The sequence below is a fragment of the Ochotona princeps genome, chromosome 2 (genome assembly GCF_030435755.1).
Source record: "Ochotona princeps isolate mOchPri1 chromosome 2, mOchPri1.hap1, whole genome shotgun sequence".
Classification (NCBI taxonomy): Eukaryota; Metazoa; Chordata; class Mammalia; order Lagomorpha; family Ochotonidae; genus Ochotona; species Ochotona princeps.
Genome location: NC_080833.1, coordinates 29,940,363 through 29,964,317, shown reverse-complemented (window position 1 = coordinate 29,964,317; position 23,955 = coordinate 29,940,363). Strand labels below are relative to the sequence as shown.

At 43.2% G+C, this 23,955-nt stretch overlaps 1 protein-coding gene across 10 annotated transcripts in view; it reads right to left on the bottom strand.

Moving 5' to 3' along the window:
- MACF1 (microtubule actin crosslinking factor 1) overlaps positions 1–23,955 on the bottom strand; it is a 388,597-nt gene that overhangs the window by 19,922 nt on the left and 344,720 nt on the right. For 9 of the 10 annotated variants that reach the window (XM_058679238.1, XM_058679275.1, XM_058679268.1 and 6 more), the window contains 20 exons: positions 23,209–23,412; positions 21,289–21,520; positions 20,447–20,673; positions 19,437–19,559; positions 19,238–19,339; positions 18,038–18,139; positions 17,617–17,946; positions 17,271–17,468; positions 16,038–16,166; positions 14,867–15,040; positions 9,006–9,161; positions 8,683–8,889; positions 8,428–8,547; positions 8,050–8,219; positions 6,939–7,098; positions 5,933–6,127; positions 5,496–5,624; positions 4,151–4,294; positions 3,522–3,710; positions 740–860 (listed from right to left, as the gene is read on the bottom strand). In XM_058679238.1, coding sequence (XP_058535221.1) covers positions 740–860; positions 3,522–3,710; positions 4,151–4,294; positions 5,496–5,624; positions 5,933–6,127; positions 6,939–7,098; positions 8,050–8,219; positions 8,428–8,547; positions 8,683–8,889; positions 9,006–9,161; positions 14,867–15,040; positions 16,038–16,166; positions 17,271–17,468; positions 17,617–17,946; positions 18,038–18,139; positions 19,238–19,339; positions 19,437–19,559; positions 20,447–20,673; positions 21,289–21,520; positions 23,209–23,412 — 3,412 coding nt within the window. Of the gene's footprint in view, positions 1–739; positions 861–3,521; positions 3,711–4,150; positions 4,295–5,495; positions 5,625–5,932; positions 6,128–6,938; positions 7,099–8,049; positions 8,220–8,427; positions 8,548–8,682; positions 8,890–9,005; positions 9,162–14,866; positions 15,041–16,037; positions 16,167–17,270; positions 17,469–17,616; positions 17,947–18,037; positions 18,140–19,237; positions 19,340–19,436; positions 19,560–20,446; positions 20,674–21,288; positions 21,521–22,455; positions 22,465–23,208; positions 23,413–23,955 lie in introns of all 10 variants that reach the window. The other variant, XM_058679296.1, reaches the window with a different exon arrangement.

Sequence of the window (23,955 nt, the reverse complement as noted above, 5' to 3'; positions counted from 1 at the left end):
ATCAATTCTCTCCAGCCAATAAGTATCTGTCTTCTATATTATCTCCAACCAGTCCTGACCAAATTTAGTGAGTTGAAAACACATTACCACAACAAAAAGAGGCATGGATTTCACAAAAAGAGCTCACTTAGTTATGTTTAATTGAGTGCAAGCCAAATGTAAGCAGCTAGCACTAATGACCCAAACAACGGAAAGATCACTGCTAAAAGAACAGGTATTAACACTTTGTAACCTCATACTGCAGAACACAGGTGAGAAAAGAGAATTTAAAAACACAGGTTTTGGCTCAGGTGTTGTGCTGAAGTGGGTTAAGCCCCTGTTTGGGATAGCTGCATCCCACATCAGAATATCGGCTTATGCCTTAGGTGCTCTGATTGCAAACCCAATTTCCTACTAACGTATCCTGGGAGGCACTGGATCACAGCCCAGAAACTGGGTTCCTGCCACCGCCATGGGGGACGACGAGGGTATAATTCCAGGTTTCTAGTTTCCGCTTAGTCCTGCCCTGGCTTTTATGTGCATTTGGGGAGCGCATCAGTGAATGAAAGATCTGTCACTCTGCCTTTCAAATAAATGAGAAATAAATCAGTATTAAAAAAAAAGATGTGTAAGAAGGAAAATTAAAAGGATTTTGGTTCCAATCCAATTAGCTCCCGCAAATGGAAAGAATTTTTTGACAGGCATTTGGAAACTGCTACTCTCTAACAAGAGGACAGAACACAGTGGCCTGGGAACATACTGCTGCCTCTGTGGGATTTCTCCACGAAGGGTGTGTGGGTGGGCTCAACGGTCTTCCTCTTGTATGTCTTGGTGACTCGGTCCACGTCAGGCTGTTTGCGAGTCATCTCCTCCATAAATGTCTGAAAAAAAAAAAAAAAAAAAAGAGTTCAGAGTTTTCCTGGATTTAAATGGAATCCGGCAATTTCTTACCACCAAAAGCCAAGTCCATGACAGGCTGATCAAGTGACAGACACCTTGGTGTACTTACCCCTCCTCTGGAGAAACCTTGAGCAAGCTAAGTACTTTCTCAGGTGCTAGAGACCTAAGTGGGGACATGAGGCCTCTGACTTCAAGGAGCCCCCGGCCCACTGAGGAAAGCCCCAGAACTAGAGCAATGAGTGCTACTTAGGGTCCAAAGAAGACTTAGAAGGGGAGCTACCCAGTCAAGCTGTCTGCAGGCTGCTGCCTTGGCTGAGTTATAGAGGCATGAAGAGCTACTCAAAGCCTAGGCGGAAGGCAGTCCCGGCAGAGGGCACAGCCTGAGCAGAACCAGGGAGGCCTGACAGTGCTGTGACACAGGACCCTGCCATTCACCGCCTGAGCAGAGGATGCAAATGGAGGAGTGGCAAGAGATGGGACTGGAGAGTCAGGCAGGAGAAAATACAAGAAAGGCCTGGCACTGTGTCATGAGGTAGGGTCTTATTCTGAGAGCAAGGGGGACAGGGGACAGGACAACTGAAGGATTTTGGTCCAAGGAAGAGAAGTAATCCGATCTCTACTATAGATCTATCACCATGGCTTCGTAGTAGGAGAGTAACTGGGAATGGGTTGCAGGGAGGTAGCAAACACTGTAGAAATGAAGTCAAAACCTGGTGAGGACTTGAACCAGGGCAGGAAAGATGAAACCGAGAGGGACAGGTAAGACCTGTTGCTCGTACAGGCACAGGAAAGGAAGGAATGGCTGCCATGCCACTGAGTGGCTGATAAGATGAACAGACAAAGACAAATTTGGAAGAGAGGTGAGGGGTCAGGAAGATGAAGTTGAATTTCTAGTTTACTGTACGTGGACTTCCAGGAAAAGTGGAGCCAGAGATGAAGAAAAACAGTGGGTTTACAGGCGATAGCTGAAGCTACTGTTCAGGGTAAGCCCCAGCAGTGTGAGAAGAGCATTAAGGATGAACTCAGGGAGTATCTGTGTTAAAGGGTGAGCAAAGTAGCAGGAACCAGTGAAGGCTGAGAGGAAAGAGCCAGAAAGATTGGAGGAAAACAAAAGATGGAAGGATGTCGATGGCATGAAGAGTTTGGAGAAGAATCAACTGTACCACGTGTCAAAGAGAGGAAGACTGAGAACATCTGTGGTCTGAGGGAGGTGGACGCCAGGCCACAGGAACCTGGGGTGGAAACAGGGAATGAGGCAGAAGGTGGACAAGAAACTTGGCTGAAAGAGGTGTGGTGTAGGTCAACCTCATGGGAGCCATAGGAGTTCTCATTTGCTGAAGTAATTATGTACATGAACTAAGACACCCATATTGTCTGCAGTATAACTAAGCAAGATCCACACTCTGATCAGGGTAAATTATCACCATAAAAAACTATATTTGCTTCCTAAAGATACATTTTGGAGATTGCTTATCTAAGTGCTTCTTTGTTCTTAGCTGCCTCTGAGTTCAATGAGAAGTCTTTGCAAATCCTGGTATAATGGAGATAGACGAGTATGCCCTTGACTAAGAGGTCAGTAAAACAAAATATTGCCAGTGGGGTGGAGAGAGGACAGGGAGAGGGCAGGGAAGCAGGGGAGGGGGGAGCAGACTTTCAAGACAGCACCCAAAATACCCACTCCTGGTGTAAATGCCTTGTGTAATTCCTTCCCTGAGTGTAGAGGACATCTGTGAAAATGATGGAACAATCCTTCTCCTGATTAATATTACTACGTAAGATTCATCAGATCATGCTGGACAGTTCTCTTGCCAGCTTTGAAAACACAACAGGCTATGTGTCCAAGACCCGAGAGAGGTCTCCAGCAGCTGACAGCAAGACCTGACTGAGAGCCAGCAAGGAAATGGAGACCTGTCTGCACAGAAGTGAACTGTCAACAACCCAAATGAGCCTGAAAGAGGATCCTGAACTCCTGATGAGAGCCACAGCCCTGAATGGTACCTTGCTTTCAGCCTGGTATGACCCTAAGGAGAAGATGTGGCCTACTCATGGCCGATGTCCTGGGACACGTGTTTGTGTTAAGCTGCTAAGCCCACAGTAAGATATAGTTTTTTCATCATTTGCATTTTCTATGAACTTTTTGAAGATGCCTCATATGCACAATTTCAAAATTTTTGCACCAAAATAAAGTTCTTAATTTCATTTTCAACTTTAAAGAAGTATCTGTGTATATGAAGTAGCAATTAAAAATATGAATGTGGGGCTGTAGCTGTGGTATAGTGGTAAAGCTGCCACCTGTAGTACCACCATCCCATCTGGGTGCTGGTTCAAATCCTGGCTGCTCCACTTCTGAACCAATTCCCTGCTAATAAGTGGCCTGGGAAAGCAATGAAGGAGGGTCCAAGTGCTTGGACCCCTGCACCCACTTGGGAGACTCCTGACTCCTAGCTTTGAATTTGCCCAGGTCCAGCCATGTGGCTATTTGAAGCTATTTGGCAGACAGAGGCTCTCTCTCTTTTTGTAACTCCAGTTTTCAAATACATAAACAGATCTCAAAACAAAACAAAATGAATGCACAGGGTAAAGGAAAGGGGAGCCATAACCAACGCAGAAACACCAGTAACTCCACAAGGAGGTTCAGATACCTGATGCTCAGCAATCAGGGCTTTCACTCGATCGATGTTCTGAGGAATTGGTTCCTGGTCCCGCTGGATGAGGGTGGTCTCGGCCCATTGGATCCACGCCAGAAGTTCCTCCAGGAGCTCAGCGTTAGCCACCAGTTCTGACAGGGCTGCTTCCAGACGCTGCTGGTGCTGCTTCGCCCACGTCAGCACCTATGGAGGCAGAGGAAACATGGCCTCCTTCAGTCAAGCAGATCCGTTTGTGTCCTTTTCACCTCCTCACAATGACTGGCTGAGACCATCACACGGTCAATAGGCTTCGTCCTTATGCCCATGACAGAGTTGCAACAGCAAATCTGCTCTCTTGAAAGTAAATCTAGTACATACTGTTACACAGAGAACTTCTCAGGAAGGGGCAGCAACCCAGAGCACGTGTCCCCTAGAATCACTACCCCGGCACTATTCTTCCAGATACTGTACATTGCCAAGTCTTCACTAAACTGCTAGTTTAACTTCTGTTGAAATGACCCCAGTGACTCAGAACCCACAGGTCAAAGAGGTTCGGGAGGGAGGTGAAGGGAGGAGGAAGAAGAAAAGGAGGCTCTGTAGTACTTCATCGCCTAAGCCCATTTTGGGGGCACATGGTGACTCACTTCCTCAAAGCGAGCTCGGATGATGGTGATCCAGTGCTTGATGGTCGTGATGCAGTCAGGGTGGCACACAGCCAGGATGACTTCGCCCATGGCTACTGCTGCGTTCACATCCACTCTCTTTTCTTCCACTTTTTTCATGAATTCCTACACAAAAAACAATTTGCAAACAGAAACTAAGGAACTCTACCCCATGGGCACTGGTGGTTGACCATGGGAGTTGGGGGACGACACTTCAGTGTAATGATTTTCCTGAAACATGTTGACACAGATTTCTAAGTCTATGTTGTTTGATATCTAGCAGGGGTTTATACAAGAATGACTTCCTCTGTTAGAAGAGACTATAGCTGCCTTCTCCTGTTTTAACCCTATTTTTATTTATTTTCACATGGAAATGTTTGTTTTTGGAAAAATTTAACAGTTATGAAACGTAATATTTTTTAAAAATTCACAATATAATGATAGATGCAAAATTATAATCTCCAGGAGGCAGGAGGTGTCTGCTTCCTGCCCACGCACACTCTGGGAAGCAGCGGAGACGGCTCAGGTAACTGAGTCCTGGCTACAAACGTGGGAGATCGGGACTGAACTTGTGGCTTCCAGCATGTGAGGAGTGAAGCAGCGATGGGAGCACCAGCCTGTGTCATTGTCTGCCTTCTCAAATAAGATCAAGTAGGATCTCTGGAGGAGCAACATGAAAATGTACAAATGTAACATTTCCCCACTCATTAGGACAGATGGAGGCCCCAGAGACTCCACTGTTTTCTACAGCTTGGAAGGGTTCTGGGGAATCAGACCATCGTCCAAAGTTGGTGTCATGGTATAGCAGGTAAAGCCACCACCCACAATACTGGCATTCCACACGGGTGCTGGTTCAAGGCCATGCTGCTCCACTTCTGATCCAGCTCCCTGATAATGGCCTAGGAAAGCAGTGGAGCGTAGTCCAAGTGTTTGAGTCTGTACTCCTTGAACCTGGCTTTGGCCTGACACTGCCTTAGCTATTATGGTCATCTGAAGCGTGAGTTAGCAGATGGAAGACTTCTCTCTCTCTCTCTGTAACTTTGACTTTCAAATAAATAAATCTTAAAAAATGCCAAAATATGTGACAGTGATGCAAAGATAAACTAATTCACATTTTACTTTACATGCTTGCCAGGTGCTTATACATTGTTACAACCAACATGTTATTTTTAAGAAAGTGAATGAAGGTGTCACAAAGCCCACCAATTGCTTCCCTCTCATTCCTGCTCAAACAGTGAGCTTCCGACTTTGTCCCCTTTCAAGCAGAAGCTGCTTTCCTTGAGGCTGAGGCAGGCAGCCAAGACCACGGCATCCGGGGTTGGATTACCTTATGGGTGTCAATTAGAGACTGCAGGGCCTCTGTGTCATCAGGAAGTGCTCCCCGAAAGCGAAGTGTCTGCTCTGCTTCAGAAAGCCACTCCAAGAGCATATGGACGGTGTCCCGGAACTCTTCTGCCTGAGATGACCAAGCACAAAAGGTCAGGCCCCTTGCTACAGCTGAGGTGTCAGACATTGTGACATGGCAGGTAAAAACACCACCACCAAATTCCTCAGTGCACACAGGAGTTAAGGTCCCCATTCATTTGCAGATCTTTGAAAATAAGTAAACTATTGCTGTGACACCAGTACAAATAGGTGTTAAAAGTCTTGTAGAACATTTTAGAGTATCCACTTTCAACTTTGCTATGTTCACAACTTGTTAGAACTGACCACAAGAGACAAACAACGAGTCAGCTCAGACATGCTGCGGCTAACTCCTCTTACCTGTTTTAAGGCCTGCTCAAGTCGGCTTTGTTTGGAAACAGAGAGTTTACACACGGTGTCCCAGCGGGTACTTAGTTCCTGAAGCTGCCCTTTGACCCAAGTGGTGTCATCTCGGCTGTTCTCAATCAGCTCTCGGCCTGACCGCTTCAGGACCTGAACTGTTCCTGTTCGCTTTCCCAATTCCTTCTGGAAAACCTAGAAAACGAAACAGGAAAATTACTTTGCTTGAAGAATGCTTCGAGTCTAAGAAGTCAAACCACAGAGAAAGTAATCATTTCCTTGGTACATTGTAATCATGTCTCTTGGAGGAACAGAGGGAGGCAGAACAATGTGTAGGAAAGAACAGCCAGAAGACCTGGCTCTAAAATAAATGTCAGCTCAAGCATTTATGAGCTGCGTGACTTTGGGTAAGTTGCCTAATTTGAGTCCTAGTTTCCTCATCTGTAAAACAGGAATAATTATCCTAACATTTTCAAAATTATGGGCAATAAAAAAGAACACCATCGGCTGTGCACAGAAATAATTTCAAGATAAAGTTGAATGCTTTGTGCTGAAATAGGAGGGCATTCTGCAGCTGAACATGACAGTGGAGGCTATACTAAACACTGATGTGCATGATGCAAAGCTTGTTAGGTTCAGAAATGGATTGATAAAAATCATTTATTTCCATTTTAGGAGTCAGTGGAAACAGCTATGCTGAGGGTCTCCAGATTTCAAATTCATTTTGTGACTCAACTGAGCCACAAACAAGTGGTAGGGGAACCTCACAGTGAAGTTTACACTGTGCCCAATCTGAATCAAACCAATTTTGGCAAATTCTTTGTGACGGATGGAAAATGTCAACAACTGTCAACGTGCAGAGCGAGGAGCTGCTGCTCTGGCGGCGGAGAAACAGGGTGTCAGGTTTCTTCTTCCCGGGGGAGAGGGAGGAACAGTCAACACAGAGCAGAGGCACACCAAAGACCCCATGGCTTTGCCCGCCATGCAATCTGGACGCTGCCCTCACCTTATGGGCATCTATGAGGTTCATGACGAGGTCGAGGTCCCCGTGCACAGGCTGGTCCTCAGCCAGCTGGGGCTCCACCTTGTACAACCAGTCGACCAAGGCCTGCAAGGCATCCATGAACTGGCCTGAAAACAGCAGGGCTTCCTCCAACTTGTGCTGCCTGTGAAATGCACACAAACCCCAACATTTTTAAGGATTTCTTTTAGGAATGGCATACACTTCTAACTGTTGAAAGGGAATGATGCTTGAACTCTGTACATACAGACTTCCACACTGTAATACTTAGAAACAGAGGGAAAAGTGGTTATGAGAGTTGCCTAGACATTTTTAAACAAACTGCTTTCCAGAATGGATTAAGTGTAGTGCAGGGGACAGGTATGGTTGTCCTCTGGCCACCTTATACTTGAACACACGGATCCAGCCTGACACCCAAGGTCTGTTACTCCAAGAAGGCAATGGGCTATCGCTTCATCTCTGTTCACCTTAGCTGTATTATTAAAAACAGCAGAGTACAAATACTGCAAAGACTCCAACATTTAGTATAGCACAGTGGACCTGAGTGAATAAAAGTAGAACTTTTCATACTGAACTGCCTAGGTTCAAACCCCAGCTCTGCCACGTAGAAGCTGAGTGATCTTGGATGGGGTGCTAGGAAATCTCATGATGCTTGCCTCTTCATTTGCAGAGCAGGAGTAAAACAGTGCCCATCTCAGTGGGTAAGAGGATTAAATGATAGGCAGGCACTGCTTGGCACAAACTCATTACTAACTGCTCAGGAAGAGGTACTGTAGCCACCTGGTGAATTCCAAGAAAGGATGACACACGATTAGCACTCTTCAGCAGCCAGCTATTGGTATTACAAATTGGTGACTTGCAAATATGGTGCAGTTACTCACCTTCTATTATTGCTGCCTTGATTTTACAGGCATCTACTTTTCTAAAACACATTTAAAATGAGACTTTAAATCCACTTAATTCAAATTGTTTCATAATGCTCTTTAACTGGAGATCTGAAGATGGTACAAATTCTCTACCTGATAGAAGCTGGCAACAGTGCCTTAAGTTACTTTGTAATGTCAAACAGACACAAAAAAGGGACAGTCGTGCTCACCGCTCCACAGACTTGCCACAGACAGTATCCCACTTGTCTCTGACTTCTCCCAGTAAGTTGTCAAGTTTCTGAGTATCATCAGGAAGCAGCGTCTTCTCTTTAAGTGCTCGGCCAGTTCTAATTGTGGTATCATACACAGGCTGTTTTCCACCAAGAGTTTTTTGAAACTCCTGTGTTTCCAGAAAGTAAAGAAAAACACACGTTAAAATTCAAATATCCTGACTTGGAATAAAATTTGTTTTTTAGTTTTCAGATTAGAAATCAAATAACATACGACTAACACTTGACTTAACATTAATGGATATTTATACCACTGTGTAATAACTCATCCCACTGTTTTTTGCATGTTTTTTTTGAGCAAGCAACAAATTTCTTTACCTTATGCTTAGAAAGCTGAAGTTTAATTTTGTCTGGGTCATTGGATATCTCCAGCTCTGAGTCTAAGTGACTTTCTGCATCTTCTAGCCAGTCAATCAGTTTTTTCCAAGCTTCATGGAACTGAAGTTATATAAGAAACAAGGAACAGGAATGCATATGCAAATTATACAATCTGTGTATAAGAGTCATTCCAGAGACTCAAAACATGCAGTTCAAGGTTGTCTGAAATAAATGACTATGTTTTCTTTTACTTACTTGTTTGGCTCGCTTCCGGGCATCATCTAGTGATCGGCCTCTTTCAACTGATCTCTGCACAACCTTCTCCCACCGAGACTGGACGCTAACCAACAAATTCTTGATCAGAACCACATCCTGTTTTTGGCTAAGGAACTTCAACTGATTTCCAGTTTGATCCAACTCGATGATCTGGTCTCGATGAGCATTTACTTCATTAGCAAAAACCTGGGAGAGTGGAGGGAAAAACAACAGTGCTCTTTTTAAGCTTAAAGTAACATGAAGAAGTATTCCTTTTGACCAGTCCTTTCAGAAAGAAGGCAACACCAAAACGTCATTGTTACCTTGTGCTCCTCTATCTGGGAGAGCACAGTGTTCAGGATCAGGCTGGGCGGAGAAGCGATATTTAAACTCTGCTCTGCTAGAGTCAGCCAGTTGATAAATTCTTGCAGGGAATTCTGGAATTCTGTAGCCACGTTGAGGGCTTCTTCCAGTTTTGACTAAATTTGAAGGAAGACACACAGAGAGAAAAAGTGCCAGATTCAGGAATTACATACTTCAGTGACAGACTGATGAACTGTGCGACACATAAAACCATCTCTAAAAAGGAAACTCAACTTTATCAACCTCCAAACATGCATGGCTTCTAAAGAAGGGGACACTTCAACATCTGAAACTGAACAATGGGACAAGGACTATGCCGGAGGAAAAGAAGAGCCATTGCAATTAGCAGAGGAGTTCTTTTCTCTGCTCCTCCATACTTTCTGGGATATTAAATAACAGAACAGCAACAAAACTATTCAGCAAGTGTACGTGACCAGATCCTTCAGCAGCCACTGTCCCAGGATCTGCAACTTGTTTTGGGAAAAGTTTCAGTTTCCCTTACTGTATGGGGGGGAGGGGTGCAAGTGTGGAGTGTGTGTGTGTGTATGTGTGGTGTAAAATGGTTAAATGAAAAGAAGATAAATTTAAAAGTGACAATCACTCCTGTGATCTCTGCTGAAATATGTGCTTGCAGGGCCCAGTGGTTAAAGTCCTCGCCTTGAACGCACCAAGATCCCATATAGTCGCCAGTTCTAATCCTGGCGGCTCTGCTTTCCATCCAGCTCCCTGCATGTGGCCTGGGAAAGCAGTCGATGATGGCCCAAAGCCTTGGGACCCTGCACCTGCATGGGAGACCCGGAAGAGCTCCTGGCTCCTGGCTTCAGATTGGCTCAGCACCAGCCATTGAGGCCACTTGGGGAGTGAAGCATTGTACAGAGCTCTTCCTTTCTGTCTCTTCTCCTCTCGGTATACCTACTTTTCCAATAAAAATAAATCTTTTTTTTAAAAATATGTGCTTTCAGAAGGAACATGAAAATGCATAAATCTGAACCTTACACTTAATGTTACAAGCAGGAAATGTATTAAAAGAAGCCATGACCTTCTAGACAGAAGTCTAATCACACCAGATGTAAATTACTAGTCATTTTCACCCGCTCAGAATGGTAAAAGAACTGCTTTGTCAGGATAAGCACTTCTCAACCCAAGCACATTCCATGGCTAGGGTCCACAAGTTTCACCTTCAAAGACCCAACCTGCAATGTATTGGTGATCACTTCTGCTTCTGACCCATCTCCCCAGGCAGGCAAGGCAAAAGTGTAACAGGACATGGAGAAGGAAGATACAGAATACTCACAGGAAAACTCCAAGTTGTACACTAGAAATGTGAACTGCTGTTAATTCTACCTGATGGGTTCTATATGACTTTCATTTTCTTTCTTTTTTTTTCTACGAGTCATTGAATGATTCAATCAGAAGAAAGTGTTTTGAAGAGATGAAACCAACAGAAAACAAAACCCATGTGATATAGTTTCCGCTGATCTTTGTTGAAGTGTGTCTCCTCCAGACAATAAACAGATGGGTTTTGTTTTTTAATCCAGTCTACTAGTCTATGACGTTGATTGAGCTTAAGCCATTTACATTCACAGTTTAATACACATGGATGCTACTTTGGTCCTCTCATTTGAGGAATGGGTTGTTCATTGGTTTAGACTTCTGTTGTCATTTTACTGGGATGTTCTTCCCATTTGCCTTTGGTTTTGGTGGGTGCTATTCCTTTTCTCTGTCAAGAGAACATCTTGAAGTATCATTTGCAGGGCAGGTTTGGAAGAGGCAAATTCTTTTAGCTTTTCTTTACTGTGGAAGAATTTTATATCATTTTCAAAGATGAAAGAAAGCTTTGCTGGATATGTTATCCTAGGCCGACAATTTTTTTCTTTTAGAATCTGGAATATGTCACTCCATTCTCTTCTGGCCTGTAGAGTTTCCTGAGAGAGATCTCCTGTGAGCTTAATTGGCATTCCTTTATATGTCAATTGATTTTTTTCCCGTGCACATTTAAGGATCTTTTCCTTATGTTCAATTGAAGACAGCTTGATTATCATGTGTCGTGGTGAAGATCGATTTGATCCAGCCTGTTGGGAGTTCTGTGCCCCTCCTGGACCTTGTTTCCCAATTCTTTCTCCAGATGAGGGAAATTTTCCTTTATTATTTCATTAAATACATTTGCAAACTCAGCTTCTTTTTCTGCACCTTCTGGGACTCCCATAACTCTTATATTTGGCCTCTTAATAGTATCTTTCAATTCTTGAATACTTTTTTTGGCCTGATCCAGCTCTGCTTCCAGCTTTTTGTTTGCTTCCCCCTGATGACAGGAAATATCTTCCAATTCTGAGATTCTTTCTTCTGCTTGCTTCATTCTATTTTGCAGACTCTCCATTGTACTTTTTTTTTTTTTTTAGATTTATTTATTTTTATTACAAAGTCAGGTATACAGAGAGGAGGAGAGACAGAGAGGAAGAACTTCCCTCCGCTGATTCACTCCACAGGTGACTGCAACGGCCGGTGCTGTGCCGATCCAAAGCCAGGAACCAGGAACCTCTTCCGGGTCTCCCACACGGGTGCAGGGTCCCAAGGCTTTGGGCCGTCCTCGACTGCTTTCCCAGGCCACAAGCAAGGAGCTGGATGGGAAGTGGAGCTGCCGGGATTAGAACTGGCGACTATATGGGATCTTGGTGCGTTCAAGGTGAGGACTTTTAGCTGCTAGGCCACGCCGCCGGGCCCTCCACTGTACTTTTAATTTGCTCTACTGTGTTCTTAATTTCTGATATACCAGCCTTAATTTGCTTTGTTGCTTCCTTAAATTCTTTGAACTCTTGCATGAGCTTCTCATTTTTTATCAGAATCTTTAAAATGAGTCTTATGGATTCTGTGTCCCCCATTTTCTCAATGTCTTCCTCAGTGAACTCTGAGGTTGGCACAGGGTTTTGCTCCTTTGCAGGGGAGTCTTCAGTAATATTCATGGTGCCTCTGTCTCTTCTTTTGCTCTTGATCATTGTACTTCTGGTTATCAGATTCTTCTCCTTGGGGCAGGTTTCTAAGCTGTGTCACCCACAGATCTACAGTTCGATTTTACTTATTGCGGTTTGTCCTGAAATATGTCCTCTCTGCTTCATACTGATTAAACGTTTTTCCGTCCATTTAAACATGTACTTACCCTATTCCGCCATCTTGATTCTCCCTGACTTTCATTTTCTTTCTTTTTTTGTGTCTTCACATTACTCTTGTAATCGCCCCTCCTTCCCCAACCCTCGGCCCAAAGCGTTAATTCATATCATGTGCAGACTGTCAGGGCCTAGCTGTTCCACTTATGATCTAGCTCCCTGCTAACAGCCTGGGAAAAGCAGAGGAAGATAACCCAAGTGCGTGGGCATCTCCCCTTCTGGGAGACCCAGAAGAAGATCCTGACACTTTGTTCTGTCCAGCTCAGCCTAGGTTGTGGCAACCACCAGAAGAGTAGGAATCAGTGTATGGAAGAGCTCTCCCTCTTTCAAATAAATTTTTCTAAAGTACAATCTAAATAAGTCTGGTGGAAAAATCTATTTGAACTTTATCAAAGAAATGTTCAGGAAACTTGCACTACAAGTGGTAAGAACTTTTTTCATGTAGTAGTTTTTAATAGAATACCACATATACTTAACAAAATGACCGGTGATTTTGAAACATAATGTTCTGCAAAATCAGGTACAAATATCCTTGATGCCCAGATCTTGCCCGACTTATTCCAACAATAAGCAATTGTCTCCTAGTCATATCAGCAGGGAGCTGGATGGGGAAGTGGAGCAGCTGGGGCTCAAACTGGCACTCCATGGGGCCAGTGATACAGCACAGCACACTAACCCTCCTCCTGCAGTGCTGGATCCCATATGGGCACCAATTCAAGTCTCAGGTGCTCCACTTTCGTTCTGGCTCCCTGCTAATGTTCTGGGAAAGCAGCAGAGAATGGCCCAAGGCTTTGGGTTCTGCACCCATGTGAGAAACAGAAGTTCCCAGTTCCCAGCCTAACAGACCGGTCCTATTGTGGCTATTGGAGGGAGTGAACCAGCTGATAAAAGATCTCTATCTCCTTTTTCTCTCCCTCTCTCTGCTACTCTGTCAAGTAAAATAAATAAATCTCTTTTAAATTATTATTGGAAACTCGGATATACAGAGAGGAGGAGAGACAGAAAGGAAGAGCTTCTGTACGATGGTTCACTCCCCAAGTGGCCACAACGGCTGGTACTGAGCCAATCTGAAGCCAGGAGCCAGGAGCTTCTTCTGGGCCTCCCATGCAGGTGCAGGGTCCCAAGGCTTTGGGCCATCATCGACTGCTTTCCCAGGCCACATGCAGGGAGCTGGATGGGAAGCAGAGCCGCCAGGATTAGAACCGGTGACCTTATGGGATCCCGGCGCATTCAAGGCGAGGACTTCAACCACTACGCTACTGCGCTGGGCCCAAAATAAATAAATCTTTTTAAAATATATGTTTATTGGGCCCGGCGCTGGGGCCTAGCAGCTAGTGGCCAAAGTCCTCATCTTGAATGCCCTGGGATCCCATATGCACTCTGGTTCTAATCCTGGTGGCCCCGCTTCCCATCAAGCTCCCTGCTTATGGCCGGGGAAAGCAGTTAAAGACGGCCCAAAGCCTTGGGACCCTGCAGCCATGTGGGAGACCTGGAAGAGGATCTGGGCTCCTGGCTTCGGATGGGCGCAGCACCAGCTGTTGTGGTCACTTGTGGAATGAATCATCTGAAGGCAGATCTTCCTCTCTGTCTCTCCTCCTCTCTGTATATATCTGACTTTGCAATAAAAATTTTAAAATGTATATATATGTGTGTGTTTGTGTATATATCTATATATATCTATAAATATATGCTTGTTAAAATAAACTGGCACTCCAGTATAGTAAGTGGGCATCCCAAGAACATGCTTACCCTGCTCCATCACAATATTAGCCCCCAGCCATACTTTATAATAAAATTATCAAACTCTATACCTTCAGGATTCAAGAAAACTGTTAATTCTGGCATAATCTTCATTTATATGTATAAATGCTTTATGGCTTCCTGCTTGGTAATTACACAAGCATAGGTGCCATGAATTAATTTATTGTTCTCAGTATAAACCCAGTACAACACCTGGTGAATACTTGCTCATTAGGTATTTATTATATGGACCTATACATTAGGTTGTCTATATATTTCTCACTTGATTTGACAACTTCTTTCTTACAAATCTTGATTATAAATCACTTGGGGTAAGTTATTTGGTCCCGGGTTATCATCCTTATTTTTGAAAAAAAAAAATGGATTTTGAATAGTGGCAGAAGCCATTTTTTAGTAAATTTCTTTCTCCACATTGTACCTATACTAGCAGGCAAATTCCATGTGGAGGATGAAGTCATACTCATTATGTGACCTGTTCATACTCTCCCAATCCCAAATCACCAACTCCAGCAAAACCTTGTTCTGAGTGAGGACAAAAACTGATGAGCAACATGGGATATAAAATCTATGACCAAACAGCATCAGGCAATAACATCTTAATTGGTAGATATATAAAACAGGAATTAATAATTAATTATCAACACAAATGGTGGTAGAAACTAATAGCATCAATGTAATCTGACATGAATAGAAAACAGAAACTTCATGGCAGAAAAGAGAAGTTGCCTAGTAGGAAACCAGTTTGGAGGATTTCAGTTCTGTAACTTCCGTTAGAACATACTGCTCTGTGAAAAACCCTCAGTGAAACAAGACGGTAACTACACACCATGGCAGGCACATTACTCAGACCCTGCGACCACGCTGCCCCTGCGACCACGTGGCATGCTCTGTGGCCATACCTTTCTTTCCTCCATCTTGCTGCTGACCACGTGCCACTTGTGCTCCAGCAGTGCCACGCTCTGCTCCGTCTTGGAGCCAGACCCAGCATCATCGCGGCTGAGGAGCATGAGTCTGCCTTTGTCCAGCAGCTGATTGTAAGTCTCTTCCTTGGCTTTCAGCTGTGAGTAAAGCTCCTACAAGACAGGCAGGAAGGAGACCGGTAACCCAAACGCTCTAGGCGAGTTTCACAGTCAGTCAACCGATTCATCTGGCAAATCCCAGGAAGGCCTCACCGTGACAAACAGCTTTGCTTCTGGATCTGGAAGTTAAACCGCTGAGCTATTAGTGAAAAATGGGCCATTCTCCCTTAACAGGAAGATAATCCCATCACCAAGTAAATAAAAAAATTTCTTTTCTTTTTAGGATCAGAGATCACAACAACAGACTCCTATTGTTCGGCTCTTCTTTCCATGAAAGATTTGCCTGGAAATTACATTGCCTTTTGTTCTCAGCATTCATGTTGAAACACTGTCAGTGTCTATGTGATTTCCCTAAATCTCCATCAAGGAGTCTTCTGAAATACAATTTCTGTCACATTTTTGTCTCCTTGATCCTCTCACCTTGAAGTTGGCAGCCTTGTGCAAACCAAAGAGATTAATTCAACATTTACCATTTCATCAACGTATTTCCAGTTAGTTATTCCCAATTACTAGTGTTGCCTAGGGTTAGGTATTAAAAGTCTGTAAATGAGGCAGTGGAAACGAGAGGGATGGAGCCACTACGCTGTAACCTATGACACTAATATCTCATACATGAGTGTTGGTTCTGACTGCTCTACCTCTGATCCTGCCTCCCGGCTAAAGTACCTGGGAAAGCAGTGGAAGACGGCCCAAGTTTTTGGATTCCTACTACCCTTGTGGGAAGGCTCTGTGATGCTCCTGGCTTCAGCCTGGCTTGCCCCTGGTCATGCAGCCATTTTGGGAGTAAACTAGCAGATAAAAGGTTTTCTTCCATCTTTCATATAAATATATAAATCTTAAAAAAAAAAAGCCCCAAAATGAACAGTAATCTCCAGGGTGTACTACATTGCTGTATTGCTTCATAAATTCCCAGATAAATTTATCTTTGTGCATTCAGAAGGGAGATACTGAATATGAGTTGCTTATGTTCAATTTCAAGAAGCACCATTACCATATGTGTGTCAAGCTGTTCCCTAGCAGTTTCAGGAAGTCCTCCTGTGGGCTTGGATGCAGAAAGCTGGCTCTCCATTCTAGTCAGCTCCAAGAGGAAATCTTCAATTTCACTATGGAAGCCCTGGGCCTTTGAGAGAAAGATATTAGCAATATCACTAGTAAGTTCTTAGTTTAAAAAAAAACCAAAAAACAAAAAAACAAAACTTGCAAGATGACTATAAGAAGAATTGAATCTTGGGCCTGGCAAAGTGGCCTAGCGGCTAAAGTCCTCGCCTTGAAAGCCCCAGGATCCCATATGGGCGCCGGTTCTAATCCCGGCAGCTCCACTTCCCATCCAGCTCCCTGCTTGTGGCCTGGGAAAGCAGTCGAGGACGGCCCAATGCATTGGGACACTGCACCCGCGTGGGAGACCCGGAAGAGGTTCCAGGTTCCCGGCTTCTGATAGGCGCGCACCAGCCCGTTGCGGCTCACTTGGGGAGTGAAACATCGGATGGAAGATCTTCCTCTCTGTCTCTCCTCCTCTCTGTATATCTGGCTGTAATAAAATGAATAAATCTTTAAAAAAAAAAAAAAAGAAAGAAGAATTGAATCTGAGGTGCAATTCTGAGATACTTTCAGAGCTTTTCTGTTACTAGATGAGTATATGGTCAATTTACTTAATTACTGTTAGAAGTCTGGCTGAATCTTTACTACGAAAGGGGAATATCCTGACTGCAGATTACATAAGGCCTGTGAAATCCTTTGGTCTGGTCCTGTGGCCAAGGAAACCACAGGCAGGATTTGAAACTCAATTAACCTGCAGTACACTAATTGTTAAGATGATATTTTGTCGGACTCATGAATGATGCCATAAATATCCAAATATACTTGGCAGAAAAAAAGATCTCTTTGTCACACACTCTAGGCACAATCTGATGAGGAACTGACTAACTGAATAAGGTGTCACTGAATGAGGAGAGACCTGACTTGATCCAAGAAAAAAACAGGATCTGTGAACAAGGTTTGTCAAATCGCAGATCCACTAACTTGGGATAGTTTACAGATTAGGCTACAAAGAGAACCTCCAGTCAAAAGCAGTTCTTTACCAGAACAGAAAAGTTCTTCCTCTCAAGACATGGTAGGTGTGGGGAGGGAGTGATTCCACTTCATACAGCTTTCCTCTCTCTGACCTCGGCTTTCTTGCCAATGCTATTTGCACAGCTCTCCGGGTTGGGCCTGGGGGCGCTCCTACCTGCTGCAGCGTTGACTGAAGCTGCTGCTCCCTCTCCTCTGTTTTCTGTAACACTGACTCCCAGCACTGGTTCATGGTTTCCAAACGGCTCCGTAAGCTGCTGGCATCATCTCCAGCACTAGACTCAAGCAGTTCATTGCCAGCTTTGTTGACTGTTTCCACGGTGGCTTGATGAGCCAAAACATCATTTTTCAGAACCTAAAAAAATGTTCAACAATGTAACTTATTTCTGCAGATATCACTGACTCTGGTTCTCCAAGGTACACACAGCATCAAATGGCTTCTTTGGGTGACAATGTCTGGTCTCCAACTAAGGGAGTCAGAGACGGAAAATGAAAACACTCACATGGTGCTTGGCAAGTTCAACTTCAATGACTTTGGGGTCTCCGCTTATTGGTCTTTGAGCATCTAACAATTCTTCAGTGTGAATCAGCCAACTCATCAGCTCCTCCAAGGCATGCTGGAATTGACCAAGGGCCAAGAGAGCGCCTTCTAGCTTGTGCTGTCTGTGGGCAATTTTTTCACACAGGTTCTCCCAGAGGTGTTTGAGTTCTGTCAGAGGTTCTCGTATAATGTCTCTGTCTGTTTCGTCAGTAGCTTTCTTTAACATCAGCTCACCCTGGTGATTAAGCTTCTCCATTTCAATTTGCTGCTGGTAAACTTCCACTTTGAATTCCTATCAAAGACACAGATATTTCACATCAAACCAAGACTTCAAAAATGAAAAAGCAATTTGTCTTCAAAAACCATTATTCCCAGATACAGACCTTCATTTCATTTAACTGATCTTTAACAGTGTTGAGGTCAGTGCCAACAGGAGGCATGGTGCAGAGTTTGATCACAGTGTTATCCAGCCAGTCAAACATAGCCTAAAATAATTACAGATAGTCAAAAACAAACACACAGGGAGCCAAGAGAGAACTGCCATTTATTCCTGACAATATAAGAGTTAAGGCAAAGCACCAAGTGCTGCTTGTGACCTAATCATGGGCCATAAGTAAGGAATAATGATCTTTATTGCAGAAACGTTGGGATTTGGGAATAGAGTCAACATCATTGGGATGATGCCCAAAATTAACTACAGCCTGGAAATATGAGTTAATTACAAAAGGTTCATGGAAACTTGCATTAGAAGATACATTTACTTTGATGAAAAATTTTTGAATTTTGTAAATCTGAGTGGTCTTTAATAAGTTTGTGGGTGCCTGGCGTGACAGCATAGTGGTTAAAGTCCTCGCCTTGAATGTGCTGGGATCCCATATGGGTGCTGGTTCTAATCTCAGCAGCCCCACTTCCCATCCAGTTCCCTGCTTGTGGCCTGGGAAAGCAGTCGAGGATGGCCCAAAGCCTTGGGACTCTGCACCCACGTGGGAGACCTGGAAGAGGCTCCTGGCTTTGGATTGGCTCAGCTCCAGCCATTGCGGTCACTTGGGGAGCGAACCATCGAATAGAAGATCTTCCTCTCTGTCTCTCCTCATTTCTATTTATCTGCCTTTCCAATAAAAATAAATAAATCTTTAAAAAAAGCTTGGGGAAAATTTGTATCATGAAAAAAATCTGGATTTAAAATTTCTTTGGTATCAACATAAACTTTTAACTCTGCTTCCCTATGAACTTTCAGAAGTACTCTTGTACTCAATTTCAATAAACATGAATATTTCTTACTGCCAGTTAGCTAGCAGTCCTAAAACTACTATGTCAAATGTATTTCCAGATAACCTGGGTGTGGAATTCAGAGTAGGCAGTGATGTTCACAGTAAGGCCAATTTCACTGTAAGCATACAAGATGATAAAAACAGCAGGAAGAGAGGAAACTTGGGCATATATCAGTTCTTTTCTCATGAGAAGTGGGAAACTTCTGTCTTGTGTTTAAGGATGCTGTAGCAAAGATGGTGCAGTCTTGTGCTGAGTTCAGAAAATGATAAAGGAAAATGGAACCATCTGGTGGTCACCTCCTGGCTTCTTACCTGAAGAGTGTCCTGATACTGTACGGCAGCTTGCATGGCATCCTCAAGCTTGTCTAGCCTCTCTTTCCATGTCTTGTTTAAGTTCTCCCAAGCATTATTCATCTGTGGGAAAAGCATTCAATCAGACTTGCCCAATAATAGCACTCTCTAGTCTGAGGCCACTAACATATCATTGAAATCCGAATCCCTTTCTCCACACCTCATCAATGCTCTTCTTCACTTCAGGCTTCTCCGTTTCCCCACAGGCAAAGATCAAATCTGCTCCAAGGATTCGGATGAACTCCAACTCCTCATGCAGCCCATCTGTCTCTTCCTTAATAGTCTACACGGAAATGAACAGAACATGAGCCAAAGCAGAGCAGAACAAAACTTTCCAAACTTTGCAAATGTGACTTATACCCTCATCAATAGCAGATGTTCAACAGGACTGTGGGATTCACAAAAGTTTTTCAATGTTCTTAGTATTTCACTTATCTAGATAAAGAAGTCTCAGACTCCAGGTGGCAGGAGAATACACAAACACACCCAGACACATATGCATACATTTAAAACAGTGCAGGAAAATACGAGCTTTAGTAATTTACCAAATGCTCACCCCTGGTAGCCACCAAGGAGATTATACTGTATAATCAGAAATCTATTACAAAGAAAATTATCAACAAGGGTAGAGTCATTGAGTACAAGTCACAAGCCTAGTGCTGACAGTCCAGCATAATAGAAGTCTAAGTTATATAATCTGGAAGAAAGTCAATTCTATGACAGGTTCTTAAGGGTGATGTATGGACTGGCATTCATGAGGTAGAGAGGGAAAAAATTTGTATAAGAAAAAATAGTTGAAATAAAATAAAAATAAATAAACATAAGAAAGTAACAGCGATAACATTAAGATAGGCTTGGCTTGTGCTAAATGGATAGGAAATGAATTTTGCAAAAATAGACTCCCTCCCTCAAAAGGTTAGAAAAATGTATGTCAAAGTAGTAAATGTTACTGCTGGATAATGAATCTGAAATTGATTCTTTCTACTGTTTATTTTTCCATATTATAGGCATTTATATAATGAGGAAAGTTTGTTTTTTTTTTTTTTTTTCCAAGTGGAATAAAAGGAACCTTTAAAAAAAAAAAACTCTTCAGGGTACTCCGTCTGGTTAAGCAGCTAACATAATATTCTCAGATAAAGTACTTTCCTGCAAGATTTGTTTGTGCTTTACCTCGGCAGCTTCAACCTGCTGTTTGATGATGGATGGGTCAATGCCAGGGCTTTCTAAGTCATGGATGATGTCCTGAGTATCTCTCATGGTGGTCAGGAGAGCTGCCATGTCATACCAGAACTTTTCTGCTAATTCAAGGACATCAAGGAATTTAGTTTCTCGCTCCTCAGCCCGGGCTTTGATGTCCTCCCAGAAGAACACCATCTGATCCAATTTGTCTTGGATTTCTGAGGGTAAAAAGGAGACAAGAATAAATATTTGCAAGCAATTTCAACAGAGCCCAGAGCCCATCCAAAACTGACATGTCCAATGAAATGATATCTTTAAAAAAAGCTCTAAAAATGTGTAACTATCAATCAAAGGGTAGTTCTCCATCTCAGCCTTATTTTTATTATTTTTGACTTAGCATTTTCTGCTTATATTGGTTTCCCACATGGAGGGATCACAAAGGTACTCTGGAAATAAACCACTGTCTCTTACAGAGGTATTGCTCATTTATAAAACCTCTCATTGATGTCATGTTGTGGAACTTGTTGTATGCTTCCCAAGAAAAGTATCACAAAAGGTAGTTCTATCCGCTATTGAGACTGAACTTCACTCACATTAGGGGTTAAAGGAGCATTTGTTTTCTGGCCTGGGAATCTAACTACCCATTGTAACCTTGTTTCAATGGGAAGATGTGTTCGGAATTCTAAGTGACTTCAGATGACTTTCTGGAATACTCATTACTTGGGGATGGCTCTTGTATTTGCTGAAACACATCTGGTGGGATGCCGGATAAAACCATAGCCTGGAATTTATTCTACTGATTTACTTTAAATATAATTAGATCCACTGAGCACCTTTTGCAGCCAGATCCTTGTCTGCTCCTTGTGATCGCCCGATGAGCTCCTCTCCACGGCGCTTCAAGGCCTCAAAGGACGGCTGCAGTTTTTCCAGCTCCACATTGGCGTTCTTGTTGTCACTGATGCACTCACGGATTTTGTCTACTTCAGCAGGAATCAGTGGCGGCATTCGTAGGCGAGAAGAAAGATTCTCCAGTGTCTCCAACATGGGCTCAATTTTATCATGAAACTAAACAAATGTTGGGACATTAGCCATCATGGCAATACTTCATCTCATTTCTTGGGGGAAATGTTGGGGAAGAAGGACAAGCCATGGTTCTTGTACTGGTTAGGACAACCTGCATTCAGCCTTGCCCAGTGACTGTCACATGCTGAATTTGGCTAACAAACTATGTTGGCCATATTACACCAGAGCTGGCACGTCAGAAAAAAAAAATGTTGTAACTAAACTATTGTGTCATATACCAGAAATCTCTGGTGCTGTCAAAACTTCCTCTATGTCAACTAATGTGACAAAAGGAACAAAACTATGAAACTGGCAAGAGTCAGTATACCAACATCTCAGATGACAGGTGCAGGCAACAGACTAGACCAAGAAGTTAGATGCCCTCTGTGTATATGGATGGGGAACTCAATATGCTCCATGATTTAGAGTTTAAAAAGTATTATGGCATGCAACCCACCATACAGAACAGTGAGAAAGGAAAACGTTGGCATGATGAAAGGCAATTAAGGAAGGCCAGATCTAACTTCATCCTAAAAGAACAAATTACATTCCCACTTTTTCTGGTACTTTAACAGGAACTACACCTATAAAATCCTAATCTTTAATCTGACATAGAAAAGGGATATAAGGATTAGAAACAGATATTCTTATCTTTTGAAAAAAAAAAGTATCTATAATCAACTCTGGATTCATTAGAGTAAGGCTTATTGATTTAAATGTCCTAAAGAAAAACAAACAAATAAACAAACAAAAAACAATGTGGGATTTCCTTAACAAAATTGCCTCCCATTTTTAAAGTTCCACCCCCAGGTGAAAGTGCCATAATAACCTGTACTAACCAGATTCATTCTGATTAGTGAAGGGAAATTTCCTGATGGGTAGTAGCCTAGATTTTCAGTTTTGTAATACTCTAATCCCAACAGGGGTGGGGACCTTACCTCTGTAATCTGTAATGGTGCGCGGTCAACACAACAATGAAATGTGACGATGTGGGGAAGACAGGAGCAGGCAGCAACACACAAAGTAACACATTCCACAATGTGAGTGAGAGATGGGACGGGAGGTGGGGGGAGAAACTTGAGTGAGTACAAATATTAACCAAGAACACTGACTAAACACAGGAATAAAATATCCAGACATGACAAAATTACCACTAACAGTAATATGCATGTATTAGTTGAAACGTATGTAGTTACATGCTTTAAACTCCGTTGCAGGTAGTTAGGCTTCTCTTTGGCTCTCAGTTCTGCCTACTCACACATCTCTCTCTGACCTAGGAGCTTAGTGGGTGGCTCCCTGAGTAAGACAACTAACGTCTGGCAATTTTAGGTCTCAAAAGTATTAGGCCAATGGGAACCTGAAGTCTGCTCAGGCAGTCTCTGCTTCGGAATCTGCAAGATCAGTTTACACCCAATCATCCCTGCTTAAGGATCATCACAACACAAAGTTTCAGGGAAACCATTAAGAGACAATGCATATCCGCCACGATGCTCTAGCTTCCTTACACTGTCTACAGATGCTTATTCACGGAAATAAAAACGCAAAGCTTCCTATTCTTATTCTCCTGAAAATGTATATGTATTATCAACACGCTGCTCTGGACATTCCTGAGCACAGGGGCATAACCAACACAGTGACTTCCTGCTGAGTCTGACGACTGAAGCTTGGAGTGGTCTAAGACAGACACATACCTGGGCGGACTGGGAAACAGCCTCGTCAAGTGCGAGAGCCCTCTGGCGCACCTCCTCTTTTATTTGCGCGTACGTATTTTCTGCTTTCTGGTATTTTTCTTCCACCATTACCCCTTCTTCAGGGTTTAACTCCTTCAGTTGTGGTCCTATTTTTAGCAGTTTATCAATATGAGGCTTATGTTCCGCAATGGATTCTCTTAGTTGCTATGGAGAGACATACCAATGAAAACACGGTAAGTCTATTTTTTATTGAGGGTCAGAGAGAGAGAAAGAGAGAGAGAGAGCGCGCACATGCTCCTCCAACTCCTGTTTCACCCAGCAGATGCCTGCAATGGTGAGGGATACAAGCCAAGAGCCAGGAACTCAGCCCAGGGCTCCAACCTAGGTGGCAAGAACTCCAGTATTGGAGCCATTACAGTTGCTTCCCAAGGTCTGTATTGGCAAGTAACTGGAGTTAGAAGTCAGTTAAGTATCAAATCCAGGTATGCTGATGTGGCACGTGGGCATCTTAACTGGCACCTTAACTGCTAAGGCCAAACACCCAGTTTCTTTGTGTGTCACTTTGATCAGAGCTAATAACAACTTTGAGAGGAATAAACTGAATTGCTGAAAACCAGCAAGTCTTAGAACTTACCATTTATGGAGAAACAAAAAACAAAACACTTAGTCTTGTGCTCTGCTGCTGCCGCTTCTCTTTATTTTTCATAAGCCTGTTTCCATGTACCATCACCCTCAAAGGCCCCCAAA